We start from the raw sequence: 20,056 nt of genomic DNA on the forward strand, positions 1-20,056 counted from the left end.
CAGCCAAACCACATTCACTCCACGTTAATATATCTGTTCCTTTTTTTTGTCTCGTATAGTGTAGGAATATGTTTGTGTTTTGTCTTGTAAGTTGATTATTGTAATCTTGTATTGAGCACCATGAGCATTGACTTTATTGATCATGTGAAACATTAGTAGCAGCAGTCACTTACTCAATAGCTGCCTGTCTCTGCTAAACAGGAGAACCACACGTCTCCATTGCGTGCACTGCACAGACGGTCCGGAGCTGCACTTCCGCATTTCCAAGTTCCGCCTTTTTCGTTCCGTCAACATTACGTTATCAATTAACCTCTAGATAATCGATTATTGACATTTGTTAATCGATTCATAATCGTCCAAGTCCGCATCGCGATGCATCTAAAAATCAATTATTTTCCACACCCCTACTAATTAGACATTATCTTATTTTAAACAAAGACCCTCATTTATAGATCTGTGTTTTACAGCTGTAAAACCTCATTACATCACTATGACCTAATGGCTTCAGAGATGGCTGAAAATATCAAATTAACCAACCAAAAAAAATGTAGGGACTAGGGCTGAAAGAATAATCGTTTTCAGTTTGAAATTACGATTTGAAAGAACGCGATTAGCTAATCGTGAAGACGGCGATAAAAAAGTAGGTTAATTATACAGCGCATCTGACCCATTTTAAACAGTCATGCAGTTACAAATTCATTCCATTGTCATCCTTGTATGAGAAATCTGTTCACAGTTCGGTGGCACAGTGGTCCAGTGAATAGCACTGTGGCCTCACAGCAAGAAGTTTGCGGGTTCAAACCCCGGTAGTCCAGCCTTTCTGTGTGGAGTTTGCATGTTCTCCCCGTATCTGCTTGGGTTTCCTCCAAGTTTTCCCCCACCATCAAAAACATGCTCTATCAGTTCACTAAAAGTAGAGTTGGTCCCTGGGCACTGCGTAGTGGCTGCCCACTGCTCCCTTGAGGGATCGGCTAGATGCAAAGAACGAATTTCGCAATGTGTATGTGACAATAACATATCTTCTTCAAATTATAAGTGCCACGTGCCTCCTGTTACGGTCCCACTTACCAATCAGAGCGGGCACAGGGTGTGTCGCTCTGTGCGGGCTACATATCCTACATGGAGCATTTCAAAATAAGAGCATTTAGCCCGTGATTTTGCTGAGATATTCAGATTTTGCTTATTTGTTCAGTTGTCCTTGATTTTTGTGCTTCTACTGTGGTTAAGTAGGCTATGTAGTTAAATTGTGTCTTTTTTTGGTCTGTTTTAACTGTGTTTATTGTTGATGTACGATCAGGAGTCTGCAAAGGGTGTTTTATTTTGAAAATCAACCGGATTCTCTATGCTGTTCTGTGTCTTGACTTCCTGTCTGGTTTATCTGCTCTGTGCAACCTGATGCGGCTTCAGTCATAAATAGACTGGCAGTGAATATAAACTTTAGCAAAACTTTAATTTAAATTTTTCCCCAAAATCATTCAGCCCTAGTAAGGACTCACCCCACAGTGAACATAATAATTGAAAAAGGAAAGAAAAGTGAAAAGAAGAAGCAGCCTCAATTGGATCAATAGTAGCTACAGTATTTAACACAGATTTAATTGATTCACTCTTAAACACACTTAAATCAATGCAGCTTTCACATTAAGTGGTTACCCTATCATTTTGTAAGAACTCATCAGAGCATACTGTCCCTATGGTGTGACAGGGATGCTAGTTTTGTGTTCATTATAACACAGCAGATTCCAGCAGATTCCCCTAGCCAACACATAATCAAGCTTCCTCACTTTATCACAAATCTTTCTTCTCCTCTCCTCCTTCATTCCCCCCCATTCATTCTCCTCTCTTCTCACTTGCGCTCATCATCTAGCATCTCAAACAGGGTGTGCAGGAGTCGGTCATCTCTGTGCTGTACGGCTTGGTGCTGTAGAAGCTGTGAGTGTAGTCACTGTGAAGACATTTTCCATATTCCAGGTTCAGACTTGTGATGGTCTTTTCTGGTCCTGAGTTGGGAAAGAAAAACCCTGACAGAACAAAAACAACCACATTGATTTCTGACTTTGGGTATCGTGTTCCACCTACAGTATATCAGATAGTGAGGCTAACCATAGAGAAAAGAAAATGCTTTGTGCTCCTCTCCCTGGTGACATTTATTCAGTATACCAATAAATGCAGTCTCAATAAATGTCACGGAAATGAAAGAAGCGGTTTCTTCATTTTTTAATCAATGTATATTACCACTGTATCAATCCTGACACCAGCAGAAAGAAGTCTCCATAGTAAAAGTGGTTCCGTTGATGGTAGGCAAGTAAAGTTATAGAACCCATCTCATCTGCAAATTGAGACTTATTATTTTGTATTAAGCACTGTAGTTTTAGTACTGCAGAAACCAAATGATGTTTGCTGCTTGTTCCATCGCTGTGAAGTATTGCATGTGTGCATGATGTTTTATCAAGGGACTAGAATATTGTGTTTGTCCATGTCTGATTGTCTATGTGGGTATTATTGAATTGCCTATTAAACACAGAGCAAGAGAAACAGAACAAGGATGAGAGTGTTTACAGTGGGGACTGTGTAGTGAATAGCCTTCCTTATACAATGCACACTAATTAGACAATTTATCACAAGTTAAATACAGTTAAACTTTTACACTGTACTTGTATAGTGTAGAGATAGAGAGTTAGAGATTAGTTTGCGTTCCACATGTCATAACTAAACAAACGGTTACTGTAGACAGTTAATTATAAAGGAGTTAATCATTGTACTGTAGAACTTCACCAACAGGTTCACACACATTCAATCAAACATGCACCAATGAACACACACAGGAGTTCAGGAGCTGGGCAAAAAAGGCTTAACCAAATGACATTAACAAACTGTTGCTCAGGTGATTTATTTTTTAGAAGAATGCCAATTAGAAGTGCTTTTCTGCTCCTTGACTGATCATTTATATATGTGTTTTATGTGAGAAAATAGGAGACTTTGAAAAAGTGTAAACAAAGACAAGAAAAATTTATTTGATGTTGAAACAAAACAGTCTTGCAATGTTTGGCGACTTAGGCCTAGTTCACACTACACAAATTAACCCTGGGGGACATTTGGGGGGTGATCTAGGGCAAATCAGCGAATGATTGCCGCTCACCAATCGACACTCGCCAATCAGCACTCGATCGTTAGTGTGAACTACTCAATGATGCATCAAAGAGGCTCGCCTACGCATCGCAAAGCCACACAGATTTCTAGCATGCTAAATATCTCGAGCTGTCAGCGATTCCACATCTAGCCAATGAGAGCAGGCGGCTAGCAGAGCAGGCAGCTACTTTTTCATAACAAAACATATTTTACTAACCTCCAACTATGTTTTCATGACAAAACATGGTTTGGAGACCAGATAGAGTCATTGGGTGACAGAGTCGTTGTCAGCCCGTGTAGTGTGTGACCCCCTGTTGCCGATCAGTCATGTAGTGTGAACACGACAACGACTTCAAGACTCCTGATTACAAGACAGCAAGTCATGTAGTCTGAACAGCACAGTAATCTGCTGACGTTGAAAGTTGTGTTGATACTGTATCTGTACTAGGTATTGACTCTATGCAAAGACAAGGTCGGCAAAGAGGACACCTTTGTCTACATTAAAACTGACATATACTAAACAAATGTGAAAACACAAGGAGACACATACACTGTCGTTCTTTTAACATGCCTTGATTTGACAATTATATGTTATGAAAAAGTTAAAGGGTGCATTACTGTTCTTTAACATGGCATAAACATGGCTATCCTCAGCAAAATTATGAATGGGAAAAAAATGACTAAATAAAAAAATAATACTGTTTGCCCATCCCTCTATCTCCAAATGCCTTCTTCTTTGCTTTATTTTCACTATTCCCTTTCATTTCATTCTAGCTTTACGTAACTTTGACAGACCAAAGCTATGCTAATATATGGCCAAAATTAGGACTGGAAGGGCTGTGTTGTATCTTTGTGTGTTTGTCTCCATGTATATGTTAACCAGGATGGCATCTCATTTAGTTTATTTAAAATCCAAACCACTATTTTCAGCCTGCTCAGGGTTTCCTATTTGCAGCACACAAGCCACAATTCACTAACACATATACTTGTAAGCGCGCACACACACACACACAATGAAAAGTAGACAGAAATACTGGAACAAGGAGGATAGACTGCGACAGAGTGATGGAGAGGGCGAAATTGGAGACTAGGAGAGAGATGATTTCATTTTGCCAACTGAGCCATTAAATAATTTAACGAGGGAGAGATCTGTCAGAGTATTGCTGTTTGTGTGTTGAATATTTATAATGCATATAAAACTGTTGTGGCCCAGCTGTTAGCAGTCATGTCTCAGGTCTGTGCAGTTTTTAAGGAGCATTAGAATCCAAAATCCAAACAGATAGAGCTGCTTCTTCTGGTCGTCACTAGTGGTTCAATAGTAACATGACCAGGGTTTGGGGGTTTTATTTATAAAAGCATGGCAAATATTTTCAGTGTTTTTCACCGTTAGCCTGGACCCCGCCTCATGAATAGCTTATTTCCAACTGTTTAGTGATGTGGCTCTTTGATTTGGCTGTCTTTGAAGCTGTTTTCCTGAATTCCTCTTTGCCTGGACCAGAGATATTTTAATCCTGGGCTCATATTTATCAAGCATCTCAGAATCACTCCTAGGATTCACACTGAAAATTTGAGTAGAACTAAAAATACTCCAAACTCAGAGCAGAACATGTGAGGTGGTTGTAAAGTTTTCTATCACTTTGAGCAAAGGTCACAAGTTCTCCTTTTACAACACTTTAACACCCTAAAATTTAATTAATAATGATGACATTCTTATTATACACTAGATATACCCCATTCATACATAATTTATAGTTTTTTAGATAAAAAATATTTTGAAATAAATGCCAAAGAATACAATTATGTAACAATTCTACAATTGTTGTTATGTTAAGCCACTTACAAATAGGTAGAGACTGAAACAATTTTTTGTCAAAACTTTCTGTCAGCTGCCTCCTTAGTAAAACACACTGACTGTATAATGAGTCACAAAATTCAAATTTTAATAATTGGCTCCAAAGCTGTCCAAACCATAATTTAACAAATAATAAATAAATAATAATTAATTAAGCAAAAATCCACCCCAAAACAGGAGTTGCAGGGATTTCCTCTATGATTTGATCTACACTGAACTAAAAATTATAAATGCAACACTTTTGTTTTTGCCCCCATTCATCATGAGCTGAACTGAAAGATCTAAGACTTTCTCTATGTACACAAAAGGCCTATTTCTCTCAAATATTGTTCACAAATCTGTCAAAATCTGTGTTAGTTAGCACTTCTCCTTTGCCGAGATAATCCATCCACCTCACAGGTGTGGCATATCAAGATGCTGATCAGACAGCTACAGGTGTGCCTTAGACTGGCCACAATAAAAGACCACTCGAAAATGTGCAGTTTCACTGTATTGGGTGGGGGTCCGGGAGGGTCTGGAAACCAGTCAATATCTGGTGTGACCACCATTTGCGTCATGCAGTGCAACACATCTCCTTCGCATAGAGTTGATCAGGTTGTTGATTGTGGCCTGTGGAATGTTGGTCCACTCCTCTTCAATGGCTGTGTGACGTTGCTGGATATTGGCAGGACCTGGAACACGCTGTCGTATACGCTGATCTAGAGCCTCCCAAACATGCTCAATGAGTATGCTGGCCATGCAAGAACTGGGATGTTTTCAGCTTCCAGGAATTGTGTACAGATCCTTGCAAAATGGGGCCGTGCATTATCATGCTGCAACATGAGGTGATGGTTGTGGATGAATGGCACAACAATGCCCATACCATGACCGCCACCATGGGCCACTCGATCCACAACGTTGACATCAGCAAACCTTTGACCCACACGACGCCATACACGCTGTCTGCCATCTGCCCCGTCCAGTGAAAACCGGGATTCATCCGTGAAGAGAACACCTCTCCAAAGTGCCAGACACCATCGAATGTGAGCATTTTCCCTCTTAAGTCGGTTACGACGAAGAACAGCAGTCAGGTTGAGACCGCGATGAGGACAACGAGCATTCAGATGTGCTTCCCTGAGACGGTTCCTGACAGTTTGTGTAGAAATTCTTTGGTTATTCAAACCGATTGCTGCAGCAACTGTCCAGGTGGCTGGTCTCAGACGATCTTGGAGGTGAAGATGCTGGATGTGGAGTAGGGGTTGACCAATAATCGGATTGGCCTATTATCTGTGCCGATATTCAGCATTTTTCCAATAATCTGCATTGATCATTTTAAAAACAGTTTGGCAATATAATTAAATAATAAAAAATGCTCTCCTTTGGCTCTGATGCAGAAGCCTCTCTGTCTGCTCGAGCCCTCAGGGTGGTGAGTACAATGACACGCCCACAGTACTAGCTGATTGGTTACAAGTCACAAGTGATAACATATCAACACTAAATATTGTGTGGAAGCAGCCACACAATATTTATGCTCGCAGAACGAACGAACCATCACGCAGCCATTTCAAATGTTATCAGCCGAATGGATCACATTCTGATAGCGAAACGAGTCATTTCGCTCGGGTTGTGACAGTCAAATATATTGATCCACCGTGTTACAGCCACTGGTTTGGCCACTAGTAAAAGTTACTTCAAAGCATGGGGCACTTTCTGTCGGCTCGGAGGCATTGCAAGGCTACCCAGCTGGCCAATCACAGTGCTTACTGTCCGCGTCGCCTCGATGTGTAGTTACATTTTTGAGGAGATGCACGTCAGGCTGCGTAGGTGACAGCGTAGGGTAAGGGGCTACGCAGAGGCTACGCCATTGATTCGACGCAGAAGTATAAATTGCACTTTACTTGTGGTTCTGAGTGAATATCATTCAATCTTGCCTCAACCTTCTCTGTCTCTGTGAGACGTTTGCTCTTACTGCCAATGAACTTGTCTGTGAAAATGACAGAAATAAGTAGGTAATTCAGTCTTCACGCATATTTTCTTTTAAATTATGTGATGTGTGTTGTATTTACAAAGGCCCTTGTGTCCTCTCGGGATAGGATGTGACATTAAGCCGTTATAAGTCTATCTGCTTCACTGTGATTGACTTCATTTGGTGGTATTTGGCAACAAAACATGGGCTTTATTAAAAATATTATCATTGCTTGAATATAGATCCTACGGATTCAATCCTTAGAGATGTGTCCCAGTGTTTGGATTTGGTCTAGTAGAATCTAGTTTTGTGAGGTCAGTAGCAGGCTGATACAGAAAAAGCCCGTCATCTCTACAATAGGAAGGACTAATATCCCTGGTGTGTAACAGTAATGAATCATGTCTTATGGAAGAAGAAAGGTGTAAGTGAGCAAAGTGGATGCCAGTCCGAGCTGTATAATATTTCTTTATCTAGCATTACCATTTTCTAGATGGTTATCTCCTGTCTACACACAGACACACAGAGACACTCACAAACACAATGCAACAGTGCAACACAATCAATGCATGCACCCAAACACACACACACATTCTTGTTTTTCTGTCTATATGAGGACCCCACACTGACATTCTTATGTACCTAAGACAAATATTAGCTAGAGACAGACCACGAATTTCAAATCTTCGAATATTTGGTAAATTTTAAAAAACTTAATAGTTTATGCCACTATTTTCTAATGTTTTAAAAAATATGTTTTCCTTTGTTTGTACTGCTGGTAAAATGTGTGTGTGACACATTCAGTTTGTGTATTGTGTTCACTGCTGCAGAGGAAATAAAGTTCCTATTTACAGTATGAACGGCACCACAGCGTTTCGCCACCATTACATCATCTTCGAAGAATGGTCAAATAGTTCCCAGTGACTATCGAATAGAATTTTTGCTTTAAATGCCCACCCATAATATTAACCCTACTTAAGTTCAGTCAGGACAACTTTCATCAAAGAACTGATATTTGCGCCATTGTAGTCATGTATGGCGGTATGGCTCTGTTCTGGGATCTCCCTGCCCTTCCACGTGCCTACATGGAAAGCCTGAGGCAGAACAGAGGAGGCATATACCAAATTACATGATTAATCAGATCAGATCAGATTTATCAATACATCACAGTGCTAACGCTAGCTTGGCAATTAGCTAAATGTACATAGCTAAATGAAAACTGTTCTGCTTAGTTTGCCATGTAGCTTCAAATTGACACATTATTAACTGCAGTGAATCACAGCAGAGAGAGAGAGAGGGAGGTAGGACAGGAGGAAGGACTGATGCCATATGCAATAAACCTGTCTTCTTCTGAAACAGTGAAAAACATCTGAACCTTGACAACATGTTTGTTTGGCCCTAGCTGCCTGCACTGCATCGTGTGGCTGTACGCACATGCAGCAACATGACACCCAGATCGCAACAACAGCAGCGGCTCGTACAGACTACACGACTTTCAGTGTCGGCTGATGGCCGTGCCGTTCACACTACACATCTTGTGACGGGAGTCTTGAAGTCGTTGTGGCATTCACACTACGTGACTGATCGGTGACAGGAGGTCACACACTACACGAGCTGACAAGGACTCTGTCACCCGACGCTGGTCTCCAAACCACGTTTTGTCAAGAAAACGCACGTGAAATGTGAAACAGGAAGTGCGCAAATCACCTGCACACAAAACAGCTGTTTGTTATTATAAAAATCGTAATTATAAAGACAAAGAATCTTGGTGAAAGGATGGATTAGCACACACAGGTAGCAGGGATTGTCTGAGCTACAGAGAGTGCTGGATGGGAGTGAAACATGTTTTGCGGTGAAAAAGTAGCTGCCTGCTCTCATTGGCTGGATGTGGATGTCGAGTCGGCCGACTCCTCCAGATATTTGGCATGCTAGATATCTGGCAGATGTCGGTGATGTGTCAGAAATGTGTAGGGGAGCTGTTTTGATGCGTTGTTGTGTAGTTCACACATAACGACGAGCTTGCCAAGCGGCAAATTGGGCTAAAAATCGTGTAGTGTGAACTACGTGTTAGCATTGTTTGATTCTTATCAGCTAAATTTTCTGCCAAAATTCATTTCACGATATGATTCCGATAATGAAAATATGCCCAATCGACCTATACTTTATCGGATTGATAATTATCGTGCATCCCTATTAGATACGGCCTGAAAGGCGGAGCTGGAATGATGGCGGGTTATGAGCTATTTGCAGAGGAAGCAGCAAGGGCAGGCTACAGCAGCTTAAATAAGGCGCCTTATATGAAATTTGCCAATGAATGCTAAGAGAGGAATAAGCTGAGCTGTCAGCTGATGTGCTGGGATTGCGAGCTGTGACTGACTTTGTTGCCTGCCTGAACTAACGCTGTGCTTGATTACATAATCTGAAATCAGCTCTTATTTTAAAAGATAATTCCTGTTTATTACTTGGATCTTGTTTTCTTACGTGAAAGAGGGAACAAAAGTGAACTGTAAAATAACTACCCAAACAGTTAAGCCTGTAACAGCCTGTAACTCGATAAGAATACGGGTCCACAGCACTGATGTGATTAGTTACACGTCACGAGTAATAGCCTACCAACACTGAATATACTTCATCAATACACCTAAGCATAAACACGTAGAAAGCAATATTTTCATCTGCTCTGTCTCTCATCTCCACAGCTGTGGTGGGGGGTGGTTCACAGGCAAGATGTGCTAGCTCAGCTAATAGCGAATTGTTATAAACAAGTTAAAACAAAAGCTGATTGTAAGTAGACTGTTTTTGCTCAGTTTGCCATGTTCCTTCACCCCTTAATGCCTTAATTGTTGTGAATTCGCATCACACCGCTTCCATTCAGACTGCTGCCTAGATAGCGTATTCCTTAACTGCCAGTTTGTGCATATTCAATACGTACCTACCTTTTGCAAGCACTGGTTTATGACGGTTGTCACTAATTTGCATCATACCATACCATACCATACAATACCATATGTTTTCTATGTGCTATAGACATAATAATAATCTCCACTTAATTCAGCATCAGCTTGAAAGCAAAAACACAAATAATTATTATTTTTTCATATAATTATAAATATTATTGTAAATACATTCAGAAAAAACTTTTGAAAGTCCTTGTAAACTCAGCTATAGGCTGAGACCAACCAGTCACTCCTCTCTACCAGCAGCAGCAGAGGTAGGAGGAGGACGGGAGGAAGGACTGATACTTACTGACACACTATGTCCATGTTCTGATTTATTTGCTTCATTTTTTAAAGATTAAACATGACAATTAACTTTAGTCTTATTATTTTATAACTGCTAATGAATTAAAAGTATGCATATTTCAACTAAGTTTTGTGTCGGAGTTTGTGTGTTATTCTAAATTTTGACACCAATGTATTTTTTTTTTTGTGCAAATCTATATCAGATCTGTTATCTGTCTACTTGATTACTAATCAGTGTTGGTATTGGCCCCGAAAAAAACATATCGATCTACCCCTTGTTAAACATGTCCTCTTGGTTGACCTACAGTACTTTGTTCATTATGGGTACGACCATTTTCTTTTTTAAAGAAGTGGTATTATGCTTTTTGGCTTTTTCCCTCTCCTTTATTGAGTTTATATATTTTTTGTTCATGTAATAGGTTTGCAAAGTGAAAAAGCCCAAAGTCCAGCCCAGAGGCAGTTCCTATCTCCCACAGAAAACTCTGCTCTGAACTGCCTGAAAACAGCTTGTTTGTAGTCCATATAAATGTGCGTCACATAACACTCGCCAAGCGGCTAGTCCGACACACCCTCAAAAACCTGGTGGAAAACCGCTGAGCTGCAGCACACCTCTCCTCTCCCTTCCAAACACTAGCTACCCTCCAGGCAGTCAATGGACATAAAATTGTTACTGTGATGTAGAGAAAGTGCACAGTTATAGCTTTATGGATGAAAGATACATTTGTTACAGATTAATAACTCTCCACTCTGAAACTCCAGTCCATGTAGCCAAGCTGGTCGGCAACATATACAGCTGAACCGAAGCCGTGTTTACCGGCTTCTCATGACCCGCCCTTCTCTGCTTCTGATTGGCTAGTAGTCCTTAAATAGGAGCGGCGCATGTGCAACTCTCAACAAAGATCATTTAGAGACAAGATGTATCACTCTATAGCTAAAACAAAGCGTTCAACACAGGGTGAAAAGAGGAGCTGCAGCAATGCGCAGTATGACAAAAAATATGGTGTTTTTTGAAAATTAAGCCATGTAAACCTGTTTCAACCCCTAAATAGGATTTTGACTATTTTTTGGTGATGTTGCTGTTTTCCAAGATCTCAGCAATTATTGCAGTAAATTCAGTGTTATAATAACGAAACAAAAATAGAAACAATGGGCAAACCTATGAAAATACAATTCTAGTTGCAATAAACAGGAATTATCCTTAAAGCAAAACTTAACCCTAGTGGCTTCACACAAAAAATATCCCTCACTCAAAAGTCTACAACCTGGTGTTTGTTAGATTGTTAGAAGATAGAGATACAAGAACATAAACGCACATGCCCGACGGCAGGTAACAGTAAACCCTAGTGTTCAGATTCAGGCACACAATACCTATATTGTTTCAGGGGAAAAAAACTAATTGACACGGTCAGGCCATTCTGGTAATCTGTTTTCCTTTCATCTCTTTCTGTTTTTCTTGTTCTCTCTTTCTTGCACACACATGCACATGCAGAAGGAGTGGAACAGGTATCCCCCCTCGGCCATCATCTCATGGGATTTTCATCAACAGAGAGGTCTCAGTCTCCTCTGTCTCTCTTCCTTGCTTTCTCCCTCCACTCGCTTTTTCCTGTCCTCCGGTCCTTGCTCCCTCCCACTCTCCCTGCTGTCTCTCTCCTGACTCGTGGTTGACTTTTCACACTCATTAAAGTGACAGACAAGACAAGCAGAGCGGGGAGGGTGAGGGGCAATAATGGATCCCAGCTAAATGCGAACCATACCTAGGCTTCATCAACCACAGCTGTAAGTATGTATGTGTGTGTAATTTTAATATGCATGGGAGTGACAGAGGAGAGGAGAGTGACCTTTCTACCAGCTCCCATTCACACTCCTGTTCCCCACTCCTTCATTCCACTCTGATTGAGAAAGGGGAGCGAAAGAATGAAAGCGTGAGAGAGAGTTACTTCTCAACTAGAAGGTCATATCTCTAGTTTTATAGCCCTTTGTCTCCCATCCAAAAACAGCACTGTTAATAGCTGCCCATAGGCCACTTTATAATGATTGGGCCTTATCTCTAGACACACAGACAATCATGCACAGACAGCAAACAGTGTCTTTATGGTGGCAAGCAGGAAAATTTAGCTTTAATGGAGAAAGAACTATACTGCTGTTAGTTCTTATACTTACAAAATGAGGCCATGGCTTCTATTTATCCCATTTAGAGCTCTGATCCATGGACCTCTGTTATGTTATCATGAATTCTGCTTCACTATGTTAGCCTCCCATATTTATCGCCTGTGTATTGTAAAATGTTTCCTGTGTTTTGTTTTATAACCTTTGTGAAATGCTCTGTAATGCTCTATTGATCAAGATATGAAGTACATACTTTCCATAGACAAAATGAAAATGACAAAGAGCACTTTATTAGGCTGTATTGTGGCTGTCTACCTGGTCATGATTTCCTCAACAATTTGTCATAGTGTACATTATTTCCTGTCTTGCAGTAAGAACTGTGTGCCATTTTATTCTGTTCACTGATGTGGAATGTCACCTTGTGAAAAGCTGTCAATAGCAATAGTTAACTTGGGATTTTGAAAGAAGTAGCTTCTTGTCTTCATTCTGTGTAGTTTGGTTATGTTTTTTTTAAGTAAAGTTTGCTCAGAGGCTTTAATATTGGATAATGTGATGCTCTCTTTATCTCTATTGGGGGTTACCTTTTCACTTGCCCTCCTCCATAGGGAGGTCAGATATCATCCCTTTGTTGTGCCTCCAGAGCTGCTAGGGTTTAGTACCTTGCTGAAGGACATTGAAGTAGAGTGGAGAATTTCACATGAACATGCACACACGTACACAGGTGCAAATTGCATATCTGTACAGTAAGTGCCCATATAGAATATATATATTACTAAATACTGTGTATGCATTAGGGATTGACTTAGCAAGCCAATGTATGCTTATACTGTCTGAATTATTTCCTTCAATTTTTCTCTACTTTCAATTTCAAGTGCAGCTGTGTCTTGGTAATAATACAGAATGCAAGAGTTGAATGTGCACAGAGCTGTAATTGCACCTTTTCCCTTGCTGTGTAGCTGTTTAATTAGCAGTAATTACCTAATGAAACATTCTAGAAAATAATGGAAATTAATGCTGTGGTGAAATTAAAATGGAGGAAAATAAAGTAGGGTTGCAGCGATATCAGGTTTCATGATATAACACAATATGAAATTTGGTTGTTATCATACCGTAAACATTTGCTAATTACCCAAGTAGTCACTTTTCAGTCACCAGAAAGAAGTATGTTTGAAGCACACTGCCTTTGTGTGGTTGCTGCCACTGTTGATTCATTAAAGTTTATATTATATGATATATATGTATAGAAAGGGAAAAATACAGCATCTCACTAGGGATGCATTGAATGTTCGGCCAACGAAATTAATTGGCTGAAAATAGCAAAAAAAGCACTTTCGGCCTAATAAGTCAAAAAACGAATAAATTTTACCGAACAATTGCATTGACATGTCGGCAGTGTGGAAGCATTTTAAAGTGTCTGAGAAAGATGCAAAAATCACCGTTTGCAGACACTGTTCTGCTGAATTGTCTCCTAGCACATCCACTCCACCTGCGGCTGACTTCTTAGAAAAGGCAACGGTCTGACCCGCTTTGAGTGTTTCTGTCACTCATTCGTGAGAAGGCGATTAAGCTAGCTGCACCTAAATTTGGAGTGCACACGTATTCAAGCCTTTATGGTAACTGAAACGGACTAGTGCGAGCTGACAGGCAGGTTAGCGACATTATCCTGTCAGTTTCTCTCTTTACAAAGACAAGTGTTGTAGTATGAGAGTCCTACTTGAAGGCTTCATGTTACACGATACAAGAACCACATACAACATTATTTATCAAATTGGCTCGGATTCAATGAATTTAGTTCGAAGATACACATGTCCGTTTTTTGTCCGGTTTTCAAAATAAGGTGTCTATATAGTTTGGAAATAAGATTAATTGGATTATATTCACAGAAAGTATAAAACATATTACATGTGTACATTAAAAGTAAATGGACACATGTAATTTACTTTACTGGTCACTCTTAGGCCTCGAACCCACCCACCATAGTCTCCAAATCCTGTGGGAAACACTGAGTAAAAAGCACGTTTTGACTATTTAATTTATGCAATGGTAAAAAAAGCAAAATAAATTGAAAAATTTGAATGTACTTGTTTGGTGTTTGGTATTCGGTATTCTGCAATTTTTTAAATTATATTTGGTTTCGGCTTCGGCCAAGAATTTTCATTTCGGTGCATCCCTACATCTTACACTATGTTAGTGAATGATCAGTAACATAGTATTAGATGGGATTGGCAGTGTTATTCTCTGACATAAATCAATGTCAGCATCCACTACTTTATTTTTAAACAATACACATTATTTCTGTCTACAAGGAAGAAAGAAGAGAAAACTGGTGGCTTGCCCTCAGCTCCGACCCTCGGCTTTTTGTTGGACAAAGACTCAAACACATTCATACACCTCTGTGAGAGCAGTGCAGGTACGTGAAAGGGCAGGGACTGTGTGTGGGAGGAGCCAGGACCTCATTTATAATGCCGGGGGGTGGGGGTGGATGGGGTTCTACAGTTGCCATAGAGACCTTTGTGGCTGAGGCAGGTGCTGCTTTCTGTCTCCTATTCATTCCTGGGTGGGAGGCAGTGACGCACACTCACAACACATGCACAACATAGTGGAATCCTACACCTTGTGCATTTTGATAGAAAACACAGATCAAGCAAAAGGAGTACCAGCTGAAACTCTCAACTCGTCTGTTTTGGATCTGTTGAACTGTGTGGTCCATGCAGAATTCAAGGTAAAATATACTACATACAAAACAGGTTCTTTGGTAACTAGGCTACAACTAATGGAATGAGCAGAACACAGTTTATAGCGGGGTAACATTTTAACATTCTACATTTTTTGACAGGAAAATACTGCTTGTCTCCAAATTCACTTCTCTAAGTGGATAATGTTAAAGATGTTGTCTCAGCATTTAGGCTTTTAGCAGCTGTGTGGCCCAGATATGACATACCTTTCTGTCTAGTTATAATATATTCCATAATTTACATCTCTCTAAGCATGCCAAGAGTTTGTACTTCTATATGGTTCTTTTTTCATTCCAGATACATTTACGTTATGTCAGTACCTTGAAACAAGGACTCACTCTGTTGCAGAAAATGCCCCACATACTCACAATGTTGTTAAAATATTTCCTTACATTACCAGTTTATGATAATTTACTTTACATCTGTTCACTTTATGTTTGTGTCAGGTTGAATTTACTGCACCTCATGATTTTCACAACTTTGGTAAGTGAATGAGCTTTTACTGAGTCAAATGTTATTGAGCTGGCAGATGTGTGCTGTGCTAAAAGTCCACAAAATAAGTTCTTCTCAAAAACATTACAGTGACTTTCTGATGGGAAGTTGCAAATCATTTTTTAAGATGTCTTAATTGGTGTAATTATGACAGTGTGATTGTTTTGCAACAAGTGTTGCTGACTATTCTGGCAGTGTGGAACGGCAGCTGTTTCTATCTGAAGTGACTGCTGTTACAGTGGTGTTCAGTACAGTACATACAATACAATACAAATAGAGGGGTGTAGGTCAAATCGCATAAACCAAAGTTTTTTGTATCTAAAAAAAGCTCTCTAGAGGAGCTTTAGAGCATCCATAATTATAGAGAAAAGAGCAGCACAGAGTTCATAAACCAATGAATGAGGCATCCCCAGCTCCTACATTAGTTCAAATGTGCTCTTTACTATCTTTTTGGTTTCAGCTAATGGCATTGCACACCTGCATGTAAAATGTCAGTTAAATTCATTATGTGGTAGAAATACCAGTTACTATCCTCCAATAACATACTAGTACATAGGGTGAGGGATGTGAGTGAATAAAAGTGTGACAAAGGGATATGCATAATTTAACACATTTTACCCTGATACAATCTGTTTTGGCATTCAAGCATTACTATGCTACCTTTAAAGGCATTTAAGATACTTTTCTGAGGCATTATATATCATCAATTAGCATAATGCTACTTTAGGTGCAGGGATTTGCATTTTTATACCTGAGAATTTAAAACAGTTGCAGCTCTGGCAAACAAGGTGACAAAGCAGTCTGCTGTGGGGAGCAGAGCAGGGCTTTGAAGCAAGGCACCTCACTGTAAAACAGAGCTGTAATTTAGAATTACGGGTCCAGAGGGTTTAATAGACCCTGCTCAAATTCCCAGCGTCACCACGCTTTGCACATCATAGGGGTGGCTGAACCTGCTACTTTGTTGTTCACACGTACCGCATGAGATTTATCTTGTCACAGGTTGAGCAAGGAAAATCTAGAGAGGAGTTGCTGGAAAGAGGAAACGAGTGAATGGAGAGAAGATTAAGAGAGGAGTGGGAAGAAAGTGGGATTGTGGCTAGTGGTGTAATGGCAGGTTTTACTTACAGCATATGAGCAGTGTACTAGTGCATTTTCATATTCCATGCGCTAATACCTCACAGATAAAGGAATCTCCTACTGTGAGATCAATGAACTACTACTACTACTACAGATTTATATGTTGGGGGCTTGCTTTTGGCACTTAAGTGAATGTGTGTACGTGTGTGTGTGTGTAAGCAAGAGAAAGGAAGAGAGGAGTGGGAGCAAGCAAGAACATAAATGTGTGTTCGAGAGGAAGACGGGAAAAGAGGGAAAAGAAAGAGTGTGCATATTTATGAGTAAGTGGTTGCTGTAAGCGTGCAGGAAAAAGGGGTAAGGGAGAGAGGGAGATGAATTGCATTGTGCTCTGTAGTGTTGGGGAGGAGAGGGGATTGAGGTTGGAGACTTGAGATAGCGACTGGGGGATCAACTCATTCAGAGCTTCAAATGGCTTTGAGAAAACCAATCAAACCAGCATACACTCTCTCTACGTCTCGCTCACACATCTCTCTCGACCCCTCTGGGGCTCGCACACACATGCACTCAGTCGTACATGCACAATGTCTTCTTTGGGGTGGAGTTCACTGCACTATTGATCTGCTTCCATGTGGTTGTGATTAACTTGCAATGCAACACACACATACTCATGCATGCACATGCATACACAAATTGATTTCTGGTTTGAAATCTCATCTGTCTGGCTCAAAGCTGTATGAGTGATATGGAACTGTCAGCAAGCCTCTTAAATACCTAATGAATAAGCGCACACACCAACGGTGTTCGGTTATGAGTGACGCACTCACATCTCTCCCACAATCTACCATCCATGCAGCTTTAAGCAAGCAGCTCCTAACAGAGTTTTGGGTGTAACCTGACTGTAACCACACATAACACCATTTAGGGCAACACAGAGTATAAACCAAAAGGGTAAAGAAACCAAAAATATTCACATTTGAGAAGCTGAATTCAGATACTTTTTTTCTTAACAAAATTGTCAAACCAATTAATTGAATATCAGCTGCCTCGCTGCCTGCATCCTACGCTGTCTTCAAAGGAAAAATAATTGTAACTGTTAGGTGTCTTAAAGTTCTTCATGTCCCCCAGCTGCTCTGCCTCACCTCTCTGTTATTTACAGAGTTTGCTGATGAACAGATAGCGTTACTTTTTGCGGAAGTTACAGCTAACTGCTGCCGTTATCTGATTAGCTCAGTCTAGTGGTCATAGCTGACTCTACCTGGACTGGGAGCTCAGGGCACCTGGGAAGTGTTAGTGTTTGCACCTAGAGGTGCATACATGTTACATTAGACACTGAGTGCATACATGTTACATTAGACACTGAATGTAGTCTGTAGTCTGTATTATTCTTCCCCTCACATCTAGTTCACTAGTGAAGTATTTTTACTGCATTACCACTACAGTATATTTATATACAAATGCCTAAAATGTCATTACCTACAACATATCTTGTATTATAAAATAGACTATACAACCAGTATATGTGTAATCATTTCTTCTGCGACTTCTGTTACCAGCTACCCTGTAAAAAAACACAAAAATACCCTTTTGTTTTATTTTTTGTGCATCTACTTTTTTAAGGTTGTTTCACTTTTCAAACCACACAGGAAAACAACTCCTCTGGGAACAACAAACACATTTCATGAAGGAATTCCACAAATATCTTCGTTAGACAGATTTACAGTTTGTAACCCAGTTTCAGGTGGAGTGCTTCAACTACTCCAGCTGACATCTCTCCCGCACCACACAGCGGATTAAAGGACTTTTTGCTCACACATTTAGAACACTTTTCTCACCTGTCAGTCACATTCATCTTAGTGATCACACTTCATTGTCGCATAGCTTTCTTCCCACCCTAAGCTGTTTCCATGACCTGCGGCTGACAATGCTTCACTTCTCCCAAGTAGGCTGCAGTCCCAAAGCAACTTATTATTCACTTTGAAATAATGTTCTGGGACTATTGCGTGACTGTAAAGGGTTACTATCGTACATAAAAAAATTATATTTATGGTTTAACTGCTATAATATCCCACCCTTTTCCTGCTAATGACTGATTTTGAAGGGAAAGAAAACAGTTTTATTTTGTTTTTGATATCTCTGAAGTAAAGAAATGCACTTTAAAAGCAGTTCCAAACTTTCATACCAAGGAGTTCCCCAGAGCTATCTCAATCTTACTCCCTTTCTTGCTCAGTCTTACACACTATTTCTCTATCTCTTCAGGAGCTTCAGTTTGAACGCCTGACCAGGGAACTTGAGGCTGAGCGTCAGATTGTCGCCACCCAGCTCGAGAGATGCAAGCTGGGATCAGAGGCAGGCAGCATGAGCAGCATCAGGTAACATGCAAACACTAGTGTGTGTGGTCGTGGCGGTGGTGGGGTGAACACGTAATACACATTGTCCCCATCTTTTGTGTGTGGTGGTTGGGATTTTTTTGTGTGGAAAGGATATTATTGTATGTGTCTGTGTGTGTGTGTGTGTGTGTGTGTGTGTATGTCCTTAAACACTGTCAGGTCAAACATACATTGAGTGTGTATGTTGGACATTGGGGGTCATAATGTATCTCCCCTGGCTTTATCACACATACACAAGAGTGTATACACAAGTGTGCATGTTAGGTTTGTATGTATGTGTAAACTTAGAGCATGATGGAAGAGGTTCTCGATCCTTCATGACGCTAATACTGACTGCACGATTATGTACCTTCACCCCCAACACACGTACGCACGCACACACACACACACTCTATGGCGTACACACCTTGGGTGAGTTTTACTGGAAAAGAACATTGTTCCACCCTGTTACTGGGTGCATTTATCAGCTGGATGGATTGGGACAACTCTGAGGTTGCAGGCAAAATCACACACACAGATAAACAGGCTCACACACAAGTACACACGGACACTGATAGTTTTACATGAGGGGAAATAACACTGAGCTTGTGGGGAGCTTTACACACATACTATGCAGTAGGGTTGGGCCGATGTTTCAATGTAGACATCGTCCGATGGAAATTTTGTAGACATCACCCAACCCTACTATGCAGACAGATGCATGACATAACAATGTGAGACTATGATAACACGCATCACAAACATGCACCCTCGCATACCACACACACGCAAACAGCATGCTAGTTGCTGAGGGCTTAAGATAACAGACACATCAGCACAACCCTTGGCAACTTTGCTGAGGGTGTGAAAGCACACACCTTCACCCACTTTAATATGTGGTCCAAGTGCTATACAGATCGGATCTTTTTAAATGTGACCTGAGTCTAGACATTCAGGCAGCTGTTGTCACAGTTCTGCTGTAGATGGAGCCGTGGTGAACGAAAAGCTCTCCTCAAAAAGCCATTATTAAACATGTGGCTCTCTTTCTTCTCTACCTCACAATCATCTGCTTACAAATTCCCTTTCTTCCACCTGAAATCCACTGAACCGTGAGCTCT

The 20,056-nt window shown here is 40.5% G+C and overlaps 1 protein-coding gene across 1 annotated transcript in view; it reads left to right on the forward strand.

Annotated features, from left to right (window-relative positions):
- The window catches only part of ctnnd2a (catenin (cadherin-associated protein), delta 2a), a 280,580-nt gene that overhangs the window by 84,176 nt on the left and 176,348 nt on the right, over positions 1-20,056 (forward strand). The window contains exon 3 of the mRNA XM_046065452.1: positions 18,829-18,941. Within this exon, the coding sequence (XP_045921408.1) occupies positions 18,829-18,941 (113 nt within the window). The remainder of the gene's footprint in view (positions 1-18,828; positions 18,942-20,056) is intronic.

This window comes from Micropterus dolomieu, linkage group LG01 (assembly GCF_021292245.1).
Source record: "Micropterus dolomieu isolate WLL.071019.BEF.003 ecotype Adirondacks linkage group LG01, ASM2129224v1, whole genome shotgun sequence".
NCBI lineage: Eukaryota > Metazoa > Chordata > Actinopteri > Centrarchiformes > Centrarchidae > Micropterus > Micropterus dolomieu.